Source organism: Ixodes scapularis, unplaced genomic scaffold, assembly GCF_016920785.2.
Source record: "Ixodes scapularis isolate PalLabHiFi unplaced genomic scaffold, ASM1692078v2 PGA_scaffold13__105_contigs__length_92229423, whole genome shotgun sequence".
Lineage (NCBI taxonomy): Eukaryota > Metazoa > Arthropoda > Arachnida > Ixodida > Ixodidae > Ixodes > Ixodes scapularis.
Window position 1 is genome coordinate 67,246,368 of NW_024609839.1, and position 18,172 is coordinate 67,264,539.

At 47.4% G+C, this 18,172-nt stretch overlaps 1 protein-coding gene across 2 annotated transcripts in view; it reads right to left on the reverse strand.

Annotated features, from left to right (window-relative positions):
- The window catches only part of LOC8041612 (sodium- and chloride-dependent glycine transporter 1), a 98,324-nt gene that overhangs the window by 21,256 nt on the left and 58,896 nt on the right, over window positions 1-18,172 (reverse strand). The window contains exons 1-2 of one of the 2 annotated variants that reach the window (XM_040502213.2): window positions 2,838-3,070; window positions 1,320-1,521 (exon numbers count right to left, since the gene is read on the reverse strand). In XM_040502213.2, coding sequence (XP_040358147.2) covers window positions 1,320-1,521; window positions 2,838-2,906 — 271 coding nt within the window. In that variant the 5' untranslated portion in view covers window positions 2,907-3,070. Of the gene's footprint in view, window positions 1-1,319; window positions 1,522-2,837; window positions 3,071-18,172 lie in introns of those variants that run through there. The other variant, XM_040213801.3, reaches the window with a different exon arrangement.

The window sequence follows — 18,172 nt, forward strand, 5'->3', positions numbered from 1 at the left end:
GACACACCTGGAAGCTATTCCTTGTGTGCATGAAAGCAGGGTCAGTCAAAAAGGAAAGCTTCCTTTTAAGTATACTTTTTTCCTGTTGTATTGAATTAAAGCAGTAAATTTGATTAGAAAGCTATTCTTTCCCTGCTCTTTGTATTTAGCAGATTTGTTTTTCTAAACTTTTATTGTGGGTTTTTTGTTTGATGTTTTTTTTAGTTTGTAACAGTGTCTACAATAGCGGGTATTAAAAGATACCTGCACAAATGGTGTGGGTTTTTTCCCGGCATGTATTTAAATATACTGCCACTCTCGACCGTCATATGGTTACGGAGTCCCAAGGATTGGTACCGTTTCAAATTGTGACAAACTTGCTGTCAGTATACTCCATTAGTTCTAAACCTCAACCATGCCCCTGTTAAGCCGCAATCGCAACTGCGATTTCGAACACACAAAAAAAAACGATAAAAAAGCGAGATATTCTCTTTCAAAACAGTAAGCGCCACGCCATAACAGATCCCTCAACGCAAAAGCACACGTCGTACGCAGTCCAGCGTTCCTTTTGAAAGGTACATCGGTCGCCAAACTCGCAACTCCCAATTACTAGCTGTCAAATACCACTCGCTCCTTTGTTTCGCACTTTGGCCTCTTGGCAGTACCCGTTTTCGCCGTGCGATTCAGTAGGCGGGAGATTCTCATCTGTCTGCTTCAGTCGTTCACCGCCAGGTGAAGATGCCTTACATGGAAAAGACTGGCCACGTTCAGCGAGCCGTTAAAAGATTAATATAACTCAGCCATACGCAGCTATCCATTCGGTCGGTTAATAAGTTTGAAACACTGGGTAAACACCCTGGGAAAAAGCGTCTCGTTAACTTTTCTGCAGACCACGTAAATGACTAATCACCGCGAACAAAAAAAAAAGTTCTAGAATACGATTACAGACGAGAACACTACAATGTGTCCAACGACAAGGAGCAAGACGAATAATTTTTTTAATGTCCTTGAGGATCACATATTTCAGGTCTAACCGAATTCTGACCATCGTCATTCACCGAGATTCTATCGTTCCTCGCAGTGATTCTCTGTCCGCCTGTTCTTCAGTAGACTGGACGCATCGGCTGTTTTAACCCGGGCACCCGGGCAGCACATATGGGCTGTACACGTCTACATGATACCCGTGGAGCGTTGGGACGTTCCAATGATGTCTGCAGAACCATATGTGCTTCCAAAGGCTGCAGAGAGCGCCGATCCAAAGGATTCAGCGCTCTCGCCATCCATCCATCCATTCATTGAGAAAAGGGGATAAACCTAGAGACAGCAGTCTGTGAGCTTACCACCGCCGTTCCGGTAGCAGAGGTAAGGGAACCTCCATATATTTCCCAGGCCCACGGCGTAGCTGAGGCACGAGAGCAGAAACTCGACACCCGAGGTCCAGTTGCCGCGCTCCTTGTTCTCGTCCACGTCCTTGGAGCTCGTGATGATGACCTCGGGGATGTCTGGCGGCGGCGGCGGCATGGCCACTGACCGGTGGTTTCCCTGCAGGGACACCAAGTAGTTGTCGGTTATCGGGGGAGACACGAGGCGGCGCCGCGCACAGAGGTACGGACGCTGCTCCTCATGTCAACATACAAAAAGAAACGGTGGGTTTCCGCTGCATACATGGTGACAGAATCACTTGCAGGCGCACCTCAAGCATCTTCGAAGCATGTCAGCTTTATACACATGCCTGCTTCGAACATGCTTGCAGACAGTGTTTTTGTACAACCAAGTTAGCAGGAATGTCATGCAAGGAAGAAACACCGCTTCAGTTAGTGCCTACAGGCTGACTTTTGTATGATGTACCAGCAGTGTAACCGCGACTTAAGAGCGCATGGAAAGAAATGCCGTCTGCTTCCTAACACCGAGCAAATCGCTGTTGAAATGTGGCACACACCTGTTGAGTGCTTACCAACCGTGCAAAAGGTGTCAACTCACACGCGGCATCTTGTATTGCGCAGTCGAGGGGTACTACTGCGCATGTTGAGAACGCTTTCCGTAGCCCAGTAAATCAGCATGATAGCTCGAAGCAGACGGAGTTAATTGCAACGGTCTGTATGTTCATGGTCGACTGTGATTTTGTCGTATCCAGGTCAAATGGAAAAATATGTGCAAAAGAGCGCTTTTTTGTTGTTGTTTAGATTACAGCAAATCAAATTGCGATTGTCAGACTTTTGATATACAAAATGTGTGTCCCCCCCCCCCCTTACACACACACAAAAAAAAAGAAAGAAAGAAAGGTGTGGATGGTTGTTCTTATTTTCTCATCGGAAAAGTAAGCTTCGCATGACCGAACGCTCATTCTCCGCCCAAAGAGTAGCGCTAGCCGTCCGTAGCAGATGCCTATATTTCAGAGCTCTTATCTTATTCAAAAAATATGCGTGATTTTTTTTTTTTAATTTCAGTGGGAAAATGGGGGCTGACGCACATTTCAAGTACATGAGCTGAGTGGTGTCAGTTACTGTAAAGGGCGAACCCTATTTTCTCATTGAAACTATAAGATATTCACATAGAACTTTTGAATAAGATAACACATAGTTCTGAAACTTTGGCGTCTGGTTCCGACCGCCAACACTATGAGCACTTGGCAATACGCCAATTATTTTTGCCGCAAAAAACACACACACAAATAAAGTTTTAAAGTTTTAAGTCCTAAGTTTCCAGGTTGTTTTCTGGCGATGTTTTCATTTACCTAAGCTTTTTACTGTGTTCAAGATTGTACTCCTTCCATATATATATATATATATATATATATATATATATATATATATATATATATATATATATATATATATCTTTCGAGCTCTTGCGCTCACCGTGAAAATCCATAAAGAGGCCGGTGTTGGGATCTCCGTAGGTTTCGCCTTGATCTCTCGGAAGCTCATATCACTCGCTTGATCGACGCACTCGCGTTCTCTGCGCACCACAAAAAAGCTTCGCGGGGAAACTATGCCCTCTCCGAGGCGGTTTGAAGACCGCCGCGATTCCGCCAAACTGCGCAACGGAATCACGCGGCTCGCGCACCCTATCGCGCCGCTTTTATTTCTTTCCCAACACCTCTGTTTTACGGACGCATCGCGTTTTCTTTTTTTTTTCCTTCTGCATATCTCATTTGGACGCATATCTCAAGTGGAGTCTGAGACTCGGGCAAACGGATCGGGAAAGTCTCGTGTGTTGTTATTTTTGTCCTATGTTTTCTCTTTTTTTTTTTTTTTTTCTTCCTCTTTTTGAGAGCCAAGTACGCGCAGTTGGCAGCGAGAACCTAGCTGATCACTGGTTTCTTGTTGCGATTGTGTTTTGTTGTTGTTGTTGTTGTTGCTGTTTTTTGTTGTTTCTTACGGTTGCTTTGTAGCATCGCACCTCCTCTATACTCACAAAGTCTGGAAGTTCAGCGGCAGAGCCATAGAGTGCCCGGTCGCAGATTTGGAGCGCGAGGATCTGGTAGCACAGAGCATCAAAAAGCCATTTCTCAGCGAACCTGGACGTCAGAGCACACCCTTTTGCAGCGGCGTCGACCCGAAACACACTTGTTCGCTCGGGAGAAGTGTGTTTCGGCGTCTTGCCGCAGCAGGGCGCCAGTCACGTGGCTCTCCTCTCATCCGCTGTCTGCCGCTCCACCTTTTCCATTTCGGCGGCCGCTTCTTGTGGCGATCTGCCAGGCTTTGTCAGTATATATGAGGCTATGGGTATCATGTATCAGCACTGCAACCCGCGGCTTTAAACATAGTTCGCTTACCTGTACAACACGGAGACAGCCAACCACAATGAACAACAGAAGGGTCCCGGCGAAAGAAAGTCGTGATTAGATTCGAAAAAAAAAAAAGCGATTTGTGCAGGGTCCATGCGCAATTGAAACGTCACGCTCACGAGCTTCGAGATTCGCTGGGATTCATTCTTCTTGTTCGCCGTGATTGGCTGTCTTCGTGTCATGCAGAAATATTTAAAAAAAATCTCACGCCTTTTTTTTAATACCGTGATGTTTTGAGAGATAGCCCATCTAAAAGAAGGGGCGAATGGTCTGAAAATCAGGGATGTGCTAATTTTCAGAGTGCGATCTTGAAAATATTTTTAATTGTATTTTTGTGTTATCTGACCCGCCAAACTTGTTTTCACGTTGAGGGGCAGTGTAGCGTACACAACTGTCCTTCCCAGTCTGCAATGTTTGCTTATTTCCCGCCATAGGTAACTAACCCCATTGCAGCCGGGGTTCGCCAAGGGCCAGGGCACTGCAATAATATAAGTGGGCTATCTTTCTGTATCTTTGAACAAATAAACTAGCTAATTATGTAAAAAAGAAAAGTAGGGGAGAATTATCTATGGGAGGTGTCGCGTCTTTCCCGATATTACCGTAGTCACTGACAGACAAAGAAACGCAGGACGCGGCTAGATCCGAGCATGTTATGATCCTTTCGCATCCAATAATATTAAGGGGATACTTGATAAGAACGTCACGAACAAATTGCAAAGCAAGAGGCGTAAACATGATAAGCCTACATTTCCTAAGCTCTCACTGAGTACAGACCTTTGCAAAAATCGCCTTCTGCGCGCTGCCATCTTTGTCTGCTGGGCTGTGGAACACGTTCTGAGCATGCGCTGTTGCTCTGCTGTGCGGTAGATCGGAAGCTGCGCGTGGGTCCACAGCTGAGTGACTCGGCATTCTTCGCCCGGGTGATAAGCGATGGATATGTCTATATGAAGAGCTGATTAATTAGCGCAAAATAATTCAATACAAAAAGCTTGTTCTGGTTTGTTTGCAGTCAAACGCAGTTATTGCAATCATCGTCGTTAGCATCATAATAGTCATTATGCAGCGAGGCTCGTCGCTCGTCGTATACATGAACGCAATTGGCATTGTGTCGTAACGAGTGATAATGAAATTCCATTTCCGAACAACTATACGCATCGCTGCTGTTCAGCCTCCAACGAGTACGAGGGTCATGCTTGAAGTCACATCCAGCCAGATTAGAGAATCTAGTTTGACGGTTCCGATGTTGTTTCGTTTGTGGACGTCTTGATTAGGGCGAGCAGTCTATTGCATCAAGTTGAGGTCTGGTCCAGTGTGGAAAAAGTCCGGCGTGCTATCGGAGCGCAAGTTTGTCTGCTTCTTGCGCGGGGTGGCGGTGACGTCAGAACATCGCCGAGGTCTGATTGGCTCCAATTGGAAGGATAGTGGGTAGACCCGAACGCAGCTATAGCACTGAAGTCTAGCCACTATCTTTCCAATCAGAACCGATTTGAGCTCGGCGTGCTGACCTCGGACGAACTTGCGCTCCGGATGAAGATGTTGACAACGATGCGTAACGTACCAGGAACCTAGTCAACACCATCTAGAATAATCAAACCTTGTGAACAGTCTACTTTACCTCCAGTTAACGTCATAGGGCTAAGATGGCGGAAACTCAGCATCTGGTCTGAGCCCGACGCCGAGTATCCTTCGACGTGTTGATTGGATACGAGGCCGAGTCGAACACCGAAGCAGCACTCGAGTCCAATTCATATGCATCGACGCTCGATCTCACCGCAGTGACGTCAAAATGCTTGTGCACGGGCTTTGATTATCATAGGTGTCATCGGGGTTGTCGACTAAGTGCACGCACAGCCGTGTTCAAGTGTTTTAGCGGATCGTTCCGATACGTGCGATTAGGATACCCGATAACGATACGAGGCATGCGCCAAGGCGCCAGAGGAGCATCGTTTGTCGTTATCTGAGTTATCGGAGCGATTCAAAACTCCCCCATGCTTCCGGTATAGGTTTGCTAACAAGACATATTTCATGCTTGCTTGTATGAATTTTTCTCGTGCTTTTAAGACACTTTTGACCGGTTTAAAAAAAAAAAGAAAAAAAAATACCAAAAGAGAAAGGAAAAAAGACAATGCGGGATCTGCGTCTCGAAACTCCGCGGAAAGAGACCTGCCGATATGGGGCAACGAAACGATCCAGACGCGTCTTCGGACTGAGAATGTGCTCGGAATACCGCGAGAAGTTGGAAATATAAGACAAAAAAAAGGAAGGGGGAGGAGGGGGAGGGGGAGCTCGAAGGACATCGCTTATCAAGGCCGGATTGCGGTGGCATTAGGTTCTATTGGCGTAACGCACTCGCAGGTAAACGTAGCGGTCTGCTGGGTTCGAACGACGGTAACTATCCAGATGTATGGCACTGAACTCGTCGGTTAACTCTTGCGACACCTAGAGGTACTTCGAGAGAACTGAGCGCCATTAAGTTGTCTGTTTAGGGTGAAGGTCCTGCATGAGTGCCACTACTTTTGGCTGGCAATCCGCAGACCAGTAATAGATCCCTTTCAAAAATCCGCACCGACGTCAATCCGCCATTGCTTGATCAGATACTCTGAACATGTGTTCGTTGATGTTGCTTGAATAATTTTTGAAAAGGGTCTATTGCCTTCATTATGCGCATTTTAGTAATAATCTTATTGGGATTCTGCATAAAACGAGGGAAAAGTAATAAAGTATGAAGGAACTATGGTGCAACCAACTAGGCAGGTTGGTTTTCTCGTCGATATAGAAAAAGTAAAGTGACGAACCACGCTAAGCACGTGATCCTGTAAAGTATTCTGAAGGAAGGTAATTAATAATTTTGAAGTAATTATTCGATGCCTAATGAAGGGTGGCCTAATCAACAGCTTTTTGTTTCTCGAGAGTAATTGCAATTATCATCAATGACTTTCATCTCCATAACATGCACAAGGCTGCTGACAACCGAATCAGACAATTAGCGAACTTGGAACGACATCTCCTACTGCATAGCCGACATTTTTTTATTGCTGAAGCGTTTTTCCTTCAACGTTGTCTACTTTATCCCACGCTATTGTTTCTTGTCGTGGGCCATAAATCGTCTACAGTAAGAAATCACTAGACACTAAGCCGAGGTTCCTGCTGATCCAAATAGCTGGCGAGTGCTTGTACATTAAACATCACTAGTCCCTTTTCAAATTCACTGTGGTCTTTAAATGTCCTACGCAATCAGCTCAGTCGCGTAAGCATGTCTCATTTCATGAATATGACTATTATAAGTAGTGATATCACGTAATATATCCGGAGCAGGCAAACCTAATTATCCAACCCGAACCGACACGGCAACCAACATGAACGAAAGCCAAAAACCAATGTTGGTCCTTGTTCGTTCAGGGAGTTGCAGAGCGATACCACCTTCAGCAGTCATCGATGGTAAAACGAACGTACCTCGATAATGCTTTCTTCGTCATCGCCCTCAGCATCCTGGAGCTTGTTCTTCAAAAGCGAGTACTTCCGCAGACCTTGGTGCATGGCGACACTGAAGCACCAAACGTTTCTTCGCACAAAAACAGTTGAGCGTACCAGAGCCTATTCCTTCAAGACTTCGAACCAGTTGACTAAGGTACCAGGAGAGAAGATGTCTCTACCACAGTCTTCTAGCAGAGATGAAGAATCACTCGGCGAACGATCACCAAGGGTCCCAAGAGAAGACGTCCACGAGAATCTTCTCGCAAAAACCAAGCACTCGTAGAGCAATCCACCAAGAGTCCCAAGAAAAAACGGGCTCCAACGTGGAGGAAGCGCAGAATGTATCAGAACGGAGCACACGACCGCGACGTACGGTAGGTACACACACTTTCTGAGCTCGCGATCCTGGCGGACACCTTTAAGACAAAAGCACGTCAATCCGTGCGTCGGTGCCCCGGCATGGGGTCTGCTCCGACGCTGCCTCTCTCCCGCTCCGTCTTGGCAAGTTCGGTGGCCGGCGTACCGCTACCCTGGCGCCTGGACGATCCGTAACTCATTAAAAGCGTTACGCTCGGAACGTAACCTCTGCGATGGAGCACGTGGCTTGCTTTTTGGAGAGGGTCGACCCTGGCGGGTGACGCGCGAGAGGTGTCCTTTGTGTGACGCGGTCGGTTTAAGAAAGAGGGGAGAAAGGGGACGTCGTCGGGTTTTTGTAGCCAAGTCGCCAAGCCAGAACTTGTATGTCTGCGCGACCGTGCGGATCGGCCGAATCCGGTTCCAACCGACTGCTATGACTGTGATGCAATCGGATTCCTATAGTGCAAGGTTTTGAAACGGTGATCCGAGGAGAGAGCTAACGGTGTGAAGACTGATTTCTTCGTGTTTTTGTCCTCGATAGAGGTCTCGAACGGTGACTCTCTCTCGCCGGTCGTTTCCCTGAATTGCACGCACGTTCAGATGCTGGACCTCGTTGAAAGAAGTAATAACGCGGCGTCATTGAGTGCCGTCACGTCGTGTAAGAGAAAATATCAAGACTCATGTTCTAAAATGGACGGAAAGAAGACAGGCACAAAAATAAAACAAGCACGTGATTCCAATGCAGGTTCCTTCTACAAGGTCAGGAGAGCTCAGGTTCTTTGTTTGTTTTTTTCTTTTTTTAAAGAAACCAGCGTTTTTATAGCCGCGCGATTTATTTATTTATTTACTTATTTCACGAAAGGCTTCTACCTGAAACCATTGGAAAGCTCCGGCCACTTTTCTCGATCATCTGCCGGGTTTCAAGAGCTCTTTGTATCCCCATAAAAATGTCGCTACCGGTGCCGACGTCACAGCGCAGATTCAGGGTCATTGACAACGACATGTGTGTGGTATTAAGTTTCACCCAGAACACATCACGTGACCACTAACTCAGCAGCACACACGCATTTTGTTGTATCGTTATAACTTTTGATGGGTTCAATGCCCACCCGTGTCCCTTTCGATCTGGATAAGCATCGTATCGGCGTGCGGTCGTGTATGCAATCACTACTGCTTGATACAGGTCTAAGACACCAGGCTAGCAGTTGTACAGCACTGGCAAAATGTATCATCTACGGCGGAGAAATCAGACGTCCATTGTGGCTCACTAACTTCCCGCCGTATAAACATATACACCAACTCATGTTTACAAACAAACCGGAGCGCCCCTAGTGGATGCCGCCGGCGCCGCGCATGCGCGGTGGAGGGTGGGCAAGAAGCTCACCGTCGCCCATAAACAAACCATTGAATGGCGTTGTCGTCGAAGTCGGTGTGAGTCCCGCTCTTTTTCGCGTTGGAATTGTTGATTCTACGTCCTCCTAACAATGTCTGACTACTTGAGCGGCTTCGGCAAAATTAACGAGGCTGGTTACACCGTAAACCTTTGCGTGAATAATGTGATGTGCGGCGATTCATTTCACGTGGACGCCGCAGAATGGGCGTTAAATCGGACTCCCACGATGAGATTCTGCTCGCTATTTTCAGTAGCGACGTCACTCGGGGTGCAAAAGCGTGGAACGTAGCCGAGATGGTGGAAGTCGATACTGAAAATCGCAAGCAGAATCGGGCATTACAAGTCGGTGATGGCCACTGGTAACAGTGATCAACATCTTCTTGTATCTACTGTTTACACTTAGCCTACTTACCCCAACCAACCTTCAAAAGTGTTTTGAGGCCTGCACTTACTTCTTATCGCAATTACCGGGTCAGTTTTTGGTTTACGGGCCGCTGTCGTTTGAACGAGCTGACTATAAAAAGCCGACAAGTTTGAAGAGCAGACGACAGTTCGAACGCATGCGCAATGGAGTGCGGGCAAGAAACAGCGCGTCTCGCGTCAACAAACCATTGGAATGTCACGTTGTCGGCGTCTGTGTGAGTCTATCTTGCTCTGTTTCGCGTTGGAATTGTCGATTCTACGTCCTCATTGCAATGTCTTACCACTTTAATCGCCTCAGCGAAATTGTCAAGGCTCGTTACGCCGCTAAACTTTGCGTAAATAATTTGACGTGCGGCGATTCATTCGCATGAACGCCGCAGAATGGACGCCATAACCATGATGAGATCCTTCAAACTATTTTCGGTCGCGACGTCGCCCGTGCTGCAAAAGTGTAGAAGGTAGCGGCGATGATCGACGTCGATACTGAAAATCGGAAACGGGAACAGACCAACCGTAACAAGTCGGTGATGGCCACTGGTACCAATGATCAACATCTTTTATCTACTGTTTACACCGAGCCTACTTTAGTCTTTTAAGGCCTGCAATTATTTCTTATTGCAATCAGACGACAAAAAGACAAATTCGAAAGAGCAGACGAAAGTTCGAACGATCAGGCGGCCGTGTGAATTTGAAGACGCACTGAACCCGCGGGTGGTCCGGACAACTTGGCAGTTTTCTCTCGTTCATGTTGGAACAAAACAAAACCATCTGGCGACCACAAAGTGTTGCCCGCACAAGCAATCGTAGTTCGACAGCGTCTGGTTTGCCCTTTTCACGGCTACTATCCACGATCTCGGACGAACGGAGGGGGCAGAAACATATGAAAGCTGATCTTCAAACCTTTCCAGGCACTCTTGGTGCAGCCCCCGTCGCAGAATTTTGACGAGAAGGTAAGTTTTTTGTCTGGTTTCTTCCAAAAGAACACAGGAATGCATGTCTCGCACGGCGACTTCTGCCCACCGCCCCAGACCGGAAGTGCGCCCGACCCGCCACCACCGCGACGTGACGTAGGAGAGTTGAGTTCGTGTGTGCAACACATTAATGCATGCAACACATTAATTTTTATTCCTCTTACTTTCGGGGAACTGCGGAGTGTGCGAAGCAATCCACTGCCTTCGGCAATAATTGAACTGGTTTCTTCGATGGATGACGTATAACATCTTGAAAACATGAGGCTCCAGAACGAAAATGTGGACGACACACATTTTCTTGCGGTTGTTTAATTAGGTTTTATTTCCAGATAATTCTTTTGATGAGACCGCCTTGTTGTTTTGTGCACGCTGACACCGAGGTTACGAAATCAAAGCCACAAAATTTTTCCATCCTGCGTTTAACTCGACGAGGGAGAGGAGAACGTGAGAGATGAAAGAACGGTGAGACGGAGACGAGGGGAAAGGTTTGGGAAACCCCGACCCGCCGGGCCCGCGCCCTAGTACCAAAATACCCGAAAACCCTGACCCAGTCTTGTGACATGTTTATAAAGTTAAACTTGGCTAGGTAATCTTCCCTCGCTACATTAACACATATATTTATTGATCGGCTAATTCGACGTAACCTCACCGCGGTTAGCGCATGCCAACGTAGCTGCCAACCTCACGGGTGAGTTCATTCATTCGATTATACCAACCTATCGAGTAAAGGGTTGTTCTCGCCGTCGTTTGACCATGACCAAGTTTTCGGGCGTGAATACGAGAGTCGCAGATAGGCAAACCATTTTTTCCCGTTTTCAGTAATTTTCTTAGATGTAGCAGGAACAGTGGTTGGTGAGCTCATTTTTGACTGATGGGCCCACATTCTCGACAAAAACACAGATCATTTTAACAATTTTCGGCTGCTTGATGTCACTTAAGAACAACAAAAACCCTAGGGCTCTTGGTAGTCTTTATTTCTAGATGTACCCAGTTCAATAAAACACTTTTTACGAATCTCCCCCCAACCTTGCTGCTTTTAAAGAGACAGTACACTGTATGCCTTTTGAAGAGACAGTACTTCAAACGATCGTATTCGCCTCGAAGTGTTTCTGGCGTTTTTTCATTGTCAGCCTTCGCATTTGAAGTGAGCTGTATACAAAATATCTTCCTCAAAGAACACTCTCAACTAATTATCATTCTCACTTATTACTTGACGAACGAGAGTGAAAGAAAAAAAAAGAGGGGGAAAAAATTAAACAAATATAAAGAGACGAAACTAGGCACAAGTCCAGCTGGAGCCGACTGCACCAGAGGTGCGCAAAAAGGCTGGGGGATGCGAAAGGAGGAGGGGGTGGAGGTTAGCCGACAAAAATGAAGAGGCGCCACGGATTTGTTTTGTTTTACTAGGTCTCGTCCACTAAGAATCTAAAACCAAGACAAGCTTGATGTCTGCGAGATCACCGGTAGACTATGATCCTCATAATGGTGAAGAAGGCTTGTGCCCTCGAGGAGACGGCAAGGAGCCAAGGCGACTGAGCGTAGAGATGGCATCGCTCCAGATTTTTACTTTTCTGAGACGACCTCCTCTCGTTTCGAACCGACACACGCCCAGAAGACTGTTCAACGGTTTTGTGTGACGGGCCTTTTTTTTGTGTTCTCGATTGCGAGGTATTGTTTCTTTTTTTTTTCCCGTTCAAACCATTCCATTAACCGATCTCGTAGACTCATGTCGTTCCGTGACTCGCTTTTCGCATAACGTCTATAGCAACTCACAGGTTAAGAAAGATATTGGGTGTGACTGATGGTTTTCACGTTTTTTTACGTGGTGATTTGTTAAGCAACCAGTAACTACACTGAAACGCTTGTATCACGCCAAAATCTCATGGCCGATATGAATTATTGTGACACCGATCTACTTACTATGCTTCGTTTCATCCTACGATGGACTAAAGGCAAAAGCTACGGACCCGAGATCCAGTCACGAGTCACTTAGAAATTGCATGGTTTTGCGCTTCGACGCCTCTATCGGTGCCCGCGTTTCGGGTCACTGATGGGGATGGGCGGACAGTGTTTCGAATCGAATGGCACTAAGTGACTCATCAATTTTACATTGCAAAGAAAGCTAAGACATACAAGCTCTTTGCATTGTCGAAGCTATAAACATGATGCTGCGCTTTTTGATTCGGAGCACTATTCGTCCACCCCTAATAAGCGTTAAGCATGTCATAGTTCAGCGTGGCACGTGATTGGACCTGGCGGACCGTAGCTTTGGCCTTTAGTCCATCGTAGGATGAGAGAAAGTACAGGTCTCAACAACTCAAAAACCGAGCGATGTAACATGAGTTTCTCTTTCACGTGTCTGCGTCGCGGTGAATATGCAAGACTGTCAATGAGTCACCCGATCCTTTATTCGCTGAAGCCTTTTGACGTTGATTCTGAACAGCTCGGCCTCTCTGACCGAAGGTCAAACGAACCTCATCACATCCGTATACACCATCTTTGAGTAACAAACCTAAACTATAGTAAAAGAGACAAAGCTCGCTTGACCACCGTCACGGTAGAAGCTGTCAAAAGCGTGCAACTTTGAGGAAGCCATTTGTTTAAGATGGTGTACAGAGTTACGGGAGGTTACAACGGACAGGTTAATTGAACCTCCCTCGGAGGGCCAGCGTTGTTGAGCTCGCCTCGCGAAAACTCGCGCGTATGTTCGCATGATGGAGTGTACGCCGCTCATGTGTGGACGAATATCTGCCGCTAGCCTCGATGTGCGCACGCGTTACGTAGAGCGCGGAACCAACTGGAAGCTAATTTGCATTTTAACGAAGCGATACTTTTATATATGCAAACCCGTAAACTGCCGAGACGACCTAACGTAAATCCGGAACGAGAGAAGTATAAAACGTGTATCCTATGTATTTAGAGAAGCTTATCTCTTGGAAACTGTTCGCGCATCCTGACGTCATTCTTGTTTGAGCAAGCATGGTGTGACGCCCCCGCGAAACATTATTTACGCCCCGTTGATGTCACCGCCCGCGATGAGAGGGTCCCGAGGAACTATGTCAAGACTGTCACTTGGACGTCAGAACTGACGCTTAGCACCAAGCGTGAACTACAACCGCGTTGTTTACGTTTAGCCTTTGCTCGCTTCACAATGAATCCGCTTAGAATGACTTCGGTTAAAGGCCACACGAAACTTTTGCACTGTATACTACCGCGCACAATATCGGTAGAAACAGACATCTATGCTTTGGCTTTCTTGAGAGTTTAAGGGGAGCTTTGTCCGAACTTGATTGGAAGGCGAACGTTAGGTTTCAACCTTTTAACTCTTCTGTAATTTGAAGAGATAATGAAGCTTCTTGAAACTGTAGGCTTATGTTGTCCGGGGGTGTAAAGCTAAAACCGTGGTTATATGATGCATAGCAGACTCGATCTTGCAGGCCTTTTCTCTCGCTGGCCAATTTTATACCCCCTATTCTTCAGCCAGTAAGGCTAGCCCCAAGACATCATGAATGTGAATCTGGCGAGTACTGCTGAGATTACTCCGTAGTTGTGAAGAACAGTCGATTTAGGGTCCAGCACTCGCGTGGCTGTTCTCTTTGAGAAACGATGTAGATGCCTTCAAGCTGTTTCTGGATAATTTCCCGATCCACAATTCATCTTCTCCATTTCTATCTTGGAGAGTCAAACTACGCCTGGAACTATATCAATTGCTAGGTTCGTTGTATTAGGCAAAGCTGCAGAGTCCTTCCGGTTCGTCTTGTAACGTACGGACATTGACGGCTTTCAGGACCTTGCGCATGTTTCCTGACATCTGAAACGCGCGTCCTGGCTTGAATGACACTGCGACTGCAAGCACAATTTAACGTTACGCGAAGCCCCTACACCGCTATGTCCGACATCCTTGAGGCTTCATCAAGCGTCGAGGATAGTTCTGGAGGAAGCCAAAATCACGTATCTCCAGAGTCTGACCGTTCGCGCTTTGCTCCTTCTTTAAAAGCTTAAATTCCTTCGATATTCCGTCGAACTAGTAAGGTGCAATATGCTATGTTTCGACTCGGAGGAAAAAAAAATACCGGAGCTGTTTGGACGACACGCAAGTCTGCAAGCTAGAGTTTGACAGCTTAATTAAGGAACAAAGCGGGTGGCGGGTCCCCGGGCATCTTATTACCCCTCCGTGGCAAATCAGATTGCCGAATTAGCCAATCAGGACACCGAAAAATGAGTCACAATGAAGCCTGAACCTGCGTTTCTTAAATTTATAAGCCGTCAATGAGCATATACTCTAGATGAATGCACGGACGCCTTGAATGGGGGTGTGGTGTCTGCCGCCAGACACCGCACCGACGGACTAGTCTCCGCAAAAACATAAAAAAAAAGAAGAAAAGTTTAGGTTTTTTTTGTGTGTGTGTTTTCGTGTGTGTGAGTTGCGCAAAGGGAGAGTTATTTTTTGTATCTTGGTCTAGCAACCGTCCGCCGGGTCACTACCGCTTTTTGGGCGTGTACTCCGTCGCCGCGCCCGTGAAAGCAGTTTGCATTGTTAATCAGTGATACAGCGCTGGTCGGAGTCTCCCGTGTACGCCGTTTTCTTGTTTTTAGAAACGCAGTCTGAGTGGCCTATTATATGCATGCCTCTTGCATCGCGATTTGTCCTTTGGCGTTCTTAATGACTGATGTCACAATCGCATTGTCTGCGGAGCGTTAGTCAAATGCTTCGACACTCGCCACACCTCGCGTTTCTTAACGTGTTGGTGACACCTTAAGGTGTCGGTGTGGACACTTTAAGGTGTCCACACCTGCCTGTTGTGGAAGCGAAGATTCTGAAAGGCTCGAGCCGGTGGGAAGAAAACTTCGGTGAGCCATGTATCTGGAGTCGTTCGGAGACGTGTCGCGATTCTTCAACATAAAAGCGATTTGCTAACGTAGCGTTATCCCCCAAAAAAGAGTGAAATTAGGCATCGCGAACTTTAACGCCACGGCGATGCTTGGTCGAAGGGAAATGAGAGGCATTATTTCTTCGGTTATTGGATATCTGGTATGAGGCAGCGCTATCAAGTGGTTCTCCACCCACTTTGTTCTGCAGGTTATATTATGACTAGCTTAAAAACACGGCGGTATATATCTGATGAATAGCCATATAAGGGAATATGTCATTTCAGAATTTTTTGCGCGAACTTTTTTTTATTGTGTCGGGTGGAATCCGGCGCGCTTTGCTTAACTCTGCCGGTTTCAACATCTTATTCACACATTTATTATGCACTTTCGTTATGCCTTTTTTGTTTTTTTTTCTGTCCTTATAGCTTTATTTTGTTTTTAGCATCAACAAGTCAGCACAGCTGCATTTACATATTTGTCACCGTCAATCGCAGTGTGTAGAAAGAAGTGGACCCGCGAAAACCTCGCCTGCAAACCAACGGACGACATCGTTGAGTTTCTATCGGCGACTTCGTCGAAACACGGTCGGTCCTCGATTGGATCAATGTCATCAGTCCGACAGTGTCCGTCCCTCCAGAAACGGTCTAGTCCCCGGACCCCACGCTTCGTTAACCAGCAGCGGATGCTTCGACCCGCATTGCCACACACCACCACCACGTTGGCTCAATTCCACCGAAAGCGTGACGACAGGACTCGGTCGACGTCTGGAACTCGACACGACGACCTTTCATCGCGACGGACGCTTGACCCTTTTCGCTCCTCAACAAACGGCCTTCTTTCCTTCTCCTACGTCCCCTGCTCGTTTGTCAAAGCGATGCGAGTCTTGCGGTGCACGAAGAGATCCCTCTCCCACTTAGTTCAGAAAAGCGTGGGAAGCCCTCAGCCAGACTAGCATCATTCAGTCAAAGGGTTCAACACGAGACATCGGGACTGCTACGTGGGCGAACTGGCCTGCTCTCTGTCCATGTGGGCAGTGAATGAAACACTCACGGAGCGTACTAGTTTGGATAGCGAAGCGAAGCATCGGTTAGACAGTCGCCCATTGAAGGAGTCAGCGACTACACCCAAACACGTTTGTCTTTCTGACAGGCCCTTCCTTCTTTGCCGCCGCCTCGCTAACCGTTTGTTACACTGTCTTCGAGCTTCCTTGTTTATCGTTCATCGCCGAAGCAGACTGCGCATCATTTCTTTTTCTCTCTGCAGATGACAGATAAAGCCGTAAGTATTCGAAATCGAGGCCGTATGCTGGTTAAGTCTCACTGCGCATCGAGAGTTGTATCACTTCGAACCCAACCAATTGGGCGGAAAAATTAATTGTTATTGTCTCTATAAGTAGACCTTTTCCAAAACACCTTCAAGCAACATTGGTGGTCGCCGCTTTTTGAGTATCAAGCGTGTAACAGGATTCGAGGCTTCACCGAACGCTGACTTAGCACTTGTTGTCGGTACGAGCGGAGCCGAGTTCACGCCCAACGCTTACAGAAACCTCGTGTTCAATAGATTCACCGAGTATATATGCGCCGAAATAATGGCAGACTCGGGTGATTGCCGCAGCAGCTGCAGGATGGCAGCGCACTTTTGAAAAGGGCATATTAGAACCTCTTATCGGGAGTCATTTATCACACACTCGACTAAGGAGAGATGTGGCCGAGGAACTTCGAGAACGATTTGTCTCTATATGCGGATTCGGTTCCTGAAGGAGACAGTCCTCGTGCGACCACCGCGCATTGCAGTCTATTCATTACTTACTCATTCAAACCACGTGATCAAACCAAACTCTTTCTTTCGAACAGACGGACGTCCGCGACAAGCGTATCCATTGATCTATCTCAACTCTTTGCACGGACTCTGTGATAAACCAGTAGGGCACACCATCACGTTGAATCCTCTTCGCCTTCTTTTTTTTTTTTTTCTTTTTTGTCTTCTGGGCGACGCCGCGGTCCTGTGGCGTGATTCATTCACGGGACCAGAGGACACTGACTGCTGACGAGAGTTTCCAAGATGTGGGTGTCTGCTAGGGATGCCATTGCCTTGCGGAGGGAGGGCCATTGAACGAGTTTTTTTCTTGGCTCGGGCGCAGCCGTCTACGGCGCCTACGGCCTTGCCTTCTTCCACGGGCCCTGTCTGTGGGTGCAAGGTCAGGGTGAAGGTCGGCGGCGCCGTCGGAAGCGCGCCGGGTGAGTAAGCATGCAGGGCCATTCACTCGACTGCGCTGGAAGACGCTGTCGTTCATCTTGCTAAAGGGAGACCGCTGTGGCGAGTCGCATCTTGCCGTTTTTCACTCGGAGGGGTCATCCGCTTGTGTCTGCGCGCTCGTGTTGGGCGCCACTTGTGGTGGGGTCGCTGGACGCGGCCGACGGAGCGTCGGCACGTCCTGGCGCCGAGCTCTTTTCTTTTACTCTCATCCCCATGTTCAGTTCAAGCTCGATTCTGCTTCCTTCGATGTCTCTGAGGTTTCGATATTGTGAAGCGTATGCAATGGCCGAAAGGCCATGCGCTTGTTGCGTCTGTACGGCTTTCCAGAAAGGCTAAGCAGCCACGCTTTAGTCTGGCCACCTTGGAAGAAAAATGCTTTGTGTGGTCATCAATCTGGCAACCATGGACAGGCCTTAGCAAAGCTTGGCAATCCGACAATATTACCCCAGCAGCAAGATGTCGGCGTCCAGATACCGTATTTGTAAACGTGTGTCACCGACGCTAAGGAACAACTGATTACGCCAGAGACTTATAAACTACTTCAGTTACCAGCTGCTTCGCGGTACAACCGCCAGCCGTGACGTTTGTACGGTATGAGTCACTGTACCAGACGGCGAGTGCGTTGTCGAAAAAGGCCGTTAGCTCTGAATAAGGGCA